The sequence below is a fragment of the Oncorhynchus tshawytscha genome, linkage group LG10 (genome assembly GCF_018296145.1).
Source record: "Oncorhynchus tshawytscha isolate Ot180627B linkage group LG10, Otsh_v2.0, whole genome shotgun sequence".
Lineage (NCBI taxonomy): Eukaryota > Metazoa > Chordata > Actinopteri > Salmoniformes > Salmonidae > Oncorhynchus > Oncorhynchus tshawytscha.
In genome coordinates this window covers 8,641,260-8,648,759 of record NC_056438.1, presented here as the reverse complement: position 1 = coordinate 8,648,759, position 7,500 = coordinate 8,641,260, and the positions used below count along the sequence as shown (strand labels likewise).

At 49.2% G+C, this 7,500-nt stretch overlaps 2 protein-coding genes across 2 annotated transcripts in view; both read right to left on the bottom strand.

The window, feature by feature from the left end:
* Nucleotides 1-420, bottom strand: part of LOC121847600 (1-phosphatidylinositol 4,5-bisphosphate phosphodiesterase beta-1-like) — a gene marked incomplete at its 3' end in the record, with an annotated part of 12,829 nt that extends 12,409 nt beyond the window's left edge. Inside the window, 1 exon segment of the mRNA XM_042329464.1 lies at nucleotides 377-420.
* Nucleotides 421-7,500, bottom strand: part of LOC112236546 (1-phosphatidylinositol 4,5-bisphosphate phosphodiesterase beta-3-like) — a gene marked incomplete at its 3' end in the record, with an annotated part of 30,625 nt that continues 23,545 nt past the window's right edge. The window contains exons 12-17 of the mRNA XM_042329318.1: nucleotides 6,985-7,139; nucleotides 6,744-6,905; nucleotides 6,116-6,215; nucleotides 3,207-3,311; nucleotides 794-888; nucleotides 421-510 (exon numbers count right to left, since the gene is read on the bottom strand). Coding sequence (XP_042185252.1) covers nucleotides 421-510; nucleotides 794-888; nucleotides 3,207-3,311; nucleotides 6,116-6,215; nucleotides 6,744-6,905; nucleotides 6,985-7,139 — 707 coding nt within the window. The remainder of the gene's footprint in view (nucleotides 511-793; nucleotides 889-3,206; nucleotides 3,312-6,115; nucleotides 6,216-6,743; nucleotides 6,906-6,984; nucleotides 7,140-7,500) is intronic.

Below are 7,500 nucleotides of genomic sequence, written 5' to 3'. Positions count from 1 at the left end.
AACTAGTATGTATATCACACAGCACGGTAACTAGTATGTATATCACACAGCACGGTAACTAGTATGTATATCACACAGCACGGTAACTAGTATGTATATCACACAGCACGGTAACTAGTATGTATATCACACAGCACGGTAAGGGGAAATAATTGTGAGGGGAAATAATGTCTGAAGAGACGGCATTGAATTGAAGTGGCTGGTGGGCGGAGACCTAGGTGGGCGGAGACCTAGGTGGGCGGAGACCTAGCAGAACGTGCTCATCGTAATAGCTGGAATGGAATCAATGGAACGGTATCCGTCTGATGGGGTTGATACCTATCCGTCCTCGTAACGCCTCCTCCCACCAGCCTCCTCTGTAACAACATAGCCCTACCTGGACCAGGTGAGCTGGTGAGGTCAACGATGTCATCGACGGGGGCGGGACGGGATGGAGGGGGAGGGGATCTTCACAAGAGGGGCGTCACCTTCCAAATCCGGCCCTCCCTCCTTTGGCTGCTCAAAAACACTCTACACACACACACACACACGGTTAACCAGGGCAACATTACCTAAGCATTATAATGGATGGTGGTCTACCCTTATACCTAGACTGCTTACTTGATAAGGAAACCAAACATGTACTTTTGGAAATCTGGGTGACCTCTTTAAACTTGTAACTTCGGTAGTGGGGGCTGGTGTTCATAGTTCATAGTAATGGTTGTGAATGGACAGATTTCATCAGTCTCCTCCTCTTACTGCTGGCCTTCATGAAAGCAGCTAGCTGTCAGTGTGTGAGCGTCTGTGTCCTCACCTCACTGTTGTCCTCCATTAGAGACGCCAGCTGTCTGTCTCTCTGGACCAGGAGACTGTAATGTTTCATGGGGTTGGTCAATGCTTCTGCATACTCTGTAACACACATTTCATATGGTTGGTCAATGCTTCTGCATACTCTATAATACACAAGGAGCAATGTGCCTGGTACACACACACACACAATTTGTAGTTGCATTTAAGTGCAGGAAATTATGTCATCAAAGTAATTTCCTTAGTAGATGATGTCAGAGTTCAGCTAACGTGAACGCGTTCTCCCAGTAAAAATGTAGTATTTTCCATAACTGGGGCGTATTCATGACATTTTCCAACGGAAACCGCTAACTGATCACCGTTTCATTACCAAACCGAATGACAACGGAGAGGGACCAACCTGAACTTTTCCAACAGAAACTCTTTCCGTTCCAAATCGTTCTGTAACAGAAAATATTTTTTGCAACCAAATCGTCGTAATGAATACATCCTTGGTGTTAATCCCAGGGGATTATGGGTAGTGTGGTCCCAGGGGATTATGGGTAGTATGGTCCCAGGGAATTATGGGTAGTGCGGTCCCAAGGGATTATGGGTAGTGTGGTCCCAGGGGATTATGGGTAGTGCAGTCCCAGGAGGTTATGGGTAGTGCGGTCCCAGTAGGTTATGGGTAGTGCGGTCCCAGGAGGTTATGGGTAGTGCGGTCCCAGGAGGTTATGGGTAGTGTGGTCCCAGGAGGTTATGGATAGTGCGGTCCCAGGAGGTTATGGGTAGTGTAGTTTCACCCTGGTGTCCTTTAAGAATGTAGTCCTAGAGGGTTATGGATAGTGTGGTCTCAGGAGGTTATGGGTAGTGGGGTCCCAGGAGGTTATGGGTAGTGCGGTCCCAGGAGGTTATGGGTAGTGCGGTCCCAGGAGGTTATGGGTAGTGCAGTCCCAGGAGGTTATGGGTAGTGCGGTGCCAGGAGGTTATGGGTAGTGCGGTCCCAGGAGGTTATGGGTAGTGCGATCCCAGGAGGTTATGGGTAGTGTGGTCTCAGGAGGTTATGGGTAGTGTGGTCTCAGGAGGTTATGGGTAGTGCAGTCCCAGGAGGTTATGGGTAGTGTGGTCCCAGGAGGTTATGGATAGTGCGGTCCTTGGAGGTTATGGGTAGTGTAGTTTCACCCTGGTGTCCTTTAAGAATGTAGTCCTAGAGGGTTATGGATAGTGTGGTCTCAGGAGGTTATGGGTAGTGTGGTCCCAGGAGGTTATGGGTAGTGGGGTCCCAGGAGGTTATGGGTAGTGCGGTCCCAGGAGGTTATGGGTAGTGCGGTCCCAGGAGGTTATGGGTAGTGCGGTGCCAGGAGGTTATGGGTAGTGCGGTCCCAGGAGGTTATGGGTAGTGCGGTCCCAGGAGGTTATGGGTAGTGCGGTCCCAGGAGGTTATGGGTAGTGCGGTCCCAGGAGGTTATGGGTAGTGCGGTCCCAGGAGGTTATGGATAGTGTGGTCCCAGGAGGTTATGGATAGTGTGGTCCCAGGAGGTTATGGGTAGTGCGGTCGCAGGAGTTTATGGGTAGTGTAGTTTCACCCTGGTGTCCTTTAAGAATGTAGTCCTAGAGGGTTATGGATAGTGTGGTCTCAGGAGGTTATGGGTAGTGTAGTTTCACCCTGGTGTCCTTTAAGAATGTAGTCCTAGAGGGTTATGGGTATAGTCCTAAAGGGTTATGGGTAGTTTAGGCCTAGAGGGTTATGGTTAGGTTAGTCCTAAAGGGTTATGGGTAGTTTAGTCCTAAAGGGTTATGGGTAGTTTATTCCTAAAGGGTTATGGGTAGTTTATTCCTAAAGGGTTATGGGTAGTTTAGTCCTAGAGGGTTGTGGGTAGTTTAGTCCTAACGGGTTATGAGTAGTTTAGTCCTAGAGGTTATGGATAGTTTAGTCCTAGGGGTTATGGGCAGTTTAGTCCTAAAGGGTTATGGGTAGTTTAGTCCTAGAGGGTTATGGGTAGTTTAGTCCTAAAGGGTTATGGGTAGGTCAGTCCTAAAGGGTTATGGGTAGGTTAGTCCTAAAGGGTTATGGGTAGGTTAGTCCTAGGGGGTTATGGGTAGTTTAGTCCTAGGGGGTTATGGGTAGTTTAGTCCTAAAGGCTTATTGGTAGTTTATTCCTAAAGGGTTATGGGTAGGTCAGTCCTAGGGGGTTATGGGTAGTTTAGTCCTAGAGGGTTATGGGTAGTTTAGTCCTAAAGGGTTATGGGTAGGTTAGTCCTAGGGGGTTATGGGTAGTTTAGTCCTAAAGGCTTATGGGTAGTTTAGTCCTAGAGGGTTATGGGTAGTTTAGTCCTAGAGGGTTATGGGTAGTTTAGTCCTAAAGGGTTATGGGTAGGTCAGTCCTAAAGGGTTATGGGTAGGTTAGTCCTAAAGGGTTATGGGTAGTGTATTTTCTTACCCTGATGTTCATTAGGAACGTAGTCTTGAGCCTCGGTGTAGACCAGGAGGGAGGGCAGCATCAGAGGTTGATTCATCTCGTTCTTCAGGCTGATGTAGTGGTAACCTACACACACACACGATTTTAAAAACACACACGTTCAAAGATCCCAAGAAAACAACAGATCTCATAGTATAGGTGATTCATCATTATGATAATAGATTGAGGAGGACCGAGCACGCCCACTTTCTCATCAACGGGGCTGTAGTGGAGCAGGTTGAGAGCTTCCAGTTCCTCGGCGTCCACATCACCAACAAACTAACATGTCCCAAACACACCAAGACAGTTGTGAAGAGGGCACGACAAAACCTATTCTCCCTCAGGGGACTGAAAATATTTGGCATGGGTCCTCAGATCCTCAAAAGGTTTTACAGCTGCACCATCGAGAGCATCCTGACGGGTTGCATCACTTCCTGGTACGGCAACTGCTCGGCCTCCGACCGCAAGGCACTACAGAGGGTAGTGCGTACGGCCCAGTACATCACCGGGGCCAAGCTTCCTGCTACCCAGGACCTCTATACCAGGCGATGTCAGAGGAAGGCCCTAAATATGGACAAAGACTCCAGCCACCAAAGTCATAGACTGTTCTCTCTACTACAGCACGGCAATCGGTACCGGAGCGCCAAGTCTAGGTCCATGAGACTTCTAAACAGCTTCTATCCCCAAGCCATAAGACTCCTGAACATCCAATCAAATGGCTACCCAGTCTATTTGCATTGCCCCCCACCCCCTTCCATGCTGCTGCTACTCTCTGTTATTATCTATGCATAGTCACTTTAATAACTCTACCTACATGTACATAATTACCTCGACACCGGTGCCCCCGCACATTGACACATTGACTCTGTACCGTAACACCCTGTATATAGCCCCCACATTGACTCTGTACCGGTACCCCCTGTATATAGCCTCCACATTGACTCTGTACCGGTACCCCTGTATATAGCCTCTACATTGACTCTGTACCAGTACCCCTGTATATAGCCTCCACATTGACTCTGTACCAGTACCCCTGTATATAGCCTCCACATTGACTCTGTACCGGTTCCCCTGTATATAGCCTCATATAGCCTCCACATTGACTCTGTACCGGCACCCCCTGTATATAGCCTCCACATTGACTCTGTACCGGCACCCCTGTATATAGCCCCCACATTGACTCTGTACCGGTACCCCTGTATATAGCCTCCACATTGACTCTGTACCAGTACCCCCTGTATATAGCCTCCACATTGACTCTGTACCAGTACCCCCTGTATATAGCCTCCACATTGACTCTGTACCGGTACCCCCTGTATATAGCCTCCACATTGACTCTGTACCAGTACCCCTGTATATAGCCTCCACATTGACTCTGTACCGGTACCCCTGTATATAGCCTCCACATTGACTCTGTACCGGTACCCCCTGTATATAGCCTCCACATTGACTCTGTACCGGTACCCCTGTATATAGCCCCCACATTGACTCTGTACCGGTTCCCCCTGCATATAGCCCCCACATTGACTCTGTACCCCCTGTATATAGCCCCCACATTGACTCTGTACCGGTTCCCCCTGTATATAGCCCCCACATTGACTCTGTACCAGTACCCCTGTATATAGCCTCCACATTGACTCTGTACCGGTACCCCCTGTATATAGCCCCCACATTGACTATGTACCGGTACCCCCTGTATATAGCCTCCACATTGACTCTGTACCGGTACCCCCTGTATATAGCCTCCACATTGACTCTGTACCGTAACACCCTGTATATAGCCTCCACATTGACTCTGTACCGTAACACCCTGTATATAGCCTCCACATTGACTCTGTACTGGTACCCCTGTATAAATCAAATCAAATCAAATTTTATTTGTCACATACACATGGTCACATACACATACACACTGATTTACCCCCTGTATATAGCCTCCACATTGACTCTGTACCAGTACCCCTGTATATAGCCTCTACATTGACTCTGTACCAGTACCCCTGTATATAGCCTCCACATTGACTCTGTACCGGTACCCCCTGTATATAACCTCCACATTGACTCTGTACCAGTACCCCTGTATATAGCCTCCACATTGACTCTGTACCGGTACCCCTGTATATAGCCTCCACATTGACTCTGTACCGGTACCCCCTGTATATAGCCTCCACATTGACTCTGTACCAGTACCCCCTGTATAAAGCCTCCACATTGACTCTGTACTGGTACCCCCTGTATATAGCCTCCACATTGACTCTGTACCGGTGCCCCCTGTATATAGCCTCCACATTGACTCTGTACCAGTACCCCTGTATATAGCCTCCACATTGACTCTGTACCATAATACCCTGTATATAGCCTCCACATTGACTCTGTACCAGTACCCTGTATATAGCCTCCACATTGACTCTGTACCAGTACCCCTGTATATAGCCTTCACATTGACTCTGTACCAGTACCCCCTGTATATAGCCTCCACATTGACTCTGTACCGGTACCCCTGTATATAGCCTCCACATTGACTCTGTACTGGTACCCCCTGTATATAGCCTCCACATTGACTCTGTACTGGTACCCCCTGTATATAGCCTCCACATTGACTCTGTACCAGTAACCCCCTGTATTTCGCCCCGCTATTGTTATTTACTGCTGCTCTTTAATCATTTGTTATTCCTACCTCTTACTTTTTTAAGGCATTCTCTTTAAACTGCATTGTTGGTTAAGGGCTTGTAAGTAAGCATTTCACTGTAATGTCTACTGCACCTGTTATATTCGGCACATGTGACAAATACAATTTGATTTTAAAACAAAATATTGCAAATGAATCCCCATGGTAACAGACTACAGTAAGTCTGAATGCCTGAATCCAGCAAACCGTACTCAGTACTGACCGGGGCGGATAGTTGACACAGGACAGATCCGATGTCCCAGGAACTTCCCATTCTCCTCAAACACAGCAATCCTCAAAGAGGCCAAGGTGGGGAGGACCACCTAGAGAAGAGGAGGGAAGTAGAGAGATTATCAGGACAATCCTCAGAGACACCAGGGTGGAGAGGACCACCCAGAGAGGACCACCCAGAGAGGACCACCCAGAGAGGACCACCTAGAGAGGACCACCTAGAGAGGAACACACAGAGAGGACCACATAGAGAACCACCTAGAGAGGACCACCTAGAGAGGAGGAGAGGACCACCTAGAGAGGAGTAGAGGACCACCTAGAGAGAACCACCTAGAGAGGAGTAGAGGACCACCTAGAGAGGACCACCTAGAGAGGACCACCTAGAGAGGAGGAGAGGACCACCTAGAGAGGACCACCTAGAGGAGGAGAGATATTATTATTTGTTTTATCACAATGCAGGGCTAACAAATGAGCCCTATTGAAATGAATGGAATTGGAAGTAGATGGACATTCCCAGCATTATGGGCGATTTTACGTTGTTGTGTCTTTGTGTTTCTGTGAGTGTGTGTTCGGTTCGTGAGTTTGCACTCATGCGTGTGTTGAGGCTGTGTTAACGTTACCTTGTTGAAGACAAATGTCTCGTCATCCCAGACAGGGTCCAGGCTGTTCCCATTGGATGTCCTGGTGCGATACTTCCTCTTTGTGTCGGCAGGAAGTCCAAACATGTCCACTTCCACGTACACGCCCACTTTCTTATCGGTCAGGAACTGACCCGAGATCACCTGGAGATGGAGGGATGGGGATAAGATGGTCACACACACACAGACACACACACACACACACACACACACACACACTCACCCTGATCTTCACGGTGTTGGCTACGATGCCATCCACAATGTTCTCGGTGAAGGGGTCAAAGTGTTTGTCTGTCCTTCTCATGAACTCTGGTTTCAGTAGGTAGCCACTGTGGCCATTATACTCAAATACTCCCATGTTCAACTGCATGGGCAGGTCTAAGAGAGAGAGGGGTAGGGAGGAGAGAGGGGGAGACGGAGGAGAGAGGGGGAGAGGGAGGAGAGAGATGGGAGGGAGGAGAGAGGGGGAGAGAAGGAGGAGAGCGGGGGGAGAGAGGGGGAGGGAGGAGAGAGGGGGGAGAGAGGGGGAGAGGGAGGAGAGAGGGAGAGGGAGGAGAGAGAGGGAGGAGAGAGAAAGGGGGAGGAGAGAGGGGGCAGGGAGGAGAGAGAGGGGAGGGAGGAGAGAGAGGGGAGGAAGGAGAGAGAGGGGAGGGAGGAGAGAGAGGGGAGGGAGGAGAGAGAGGGGAGGGAGGAGAGAGGAGGGAGGAGAGAGGGAGGAGAGAGGGGGAGAGGGATGAGA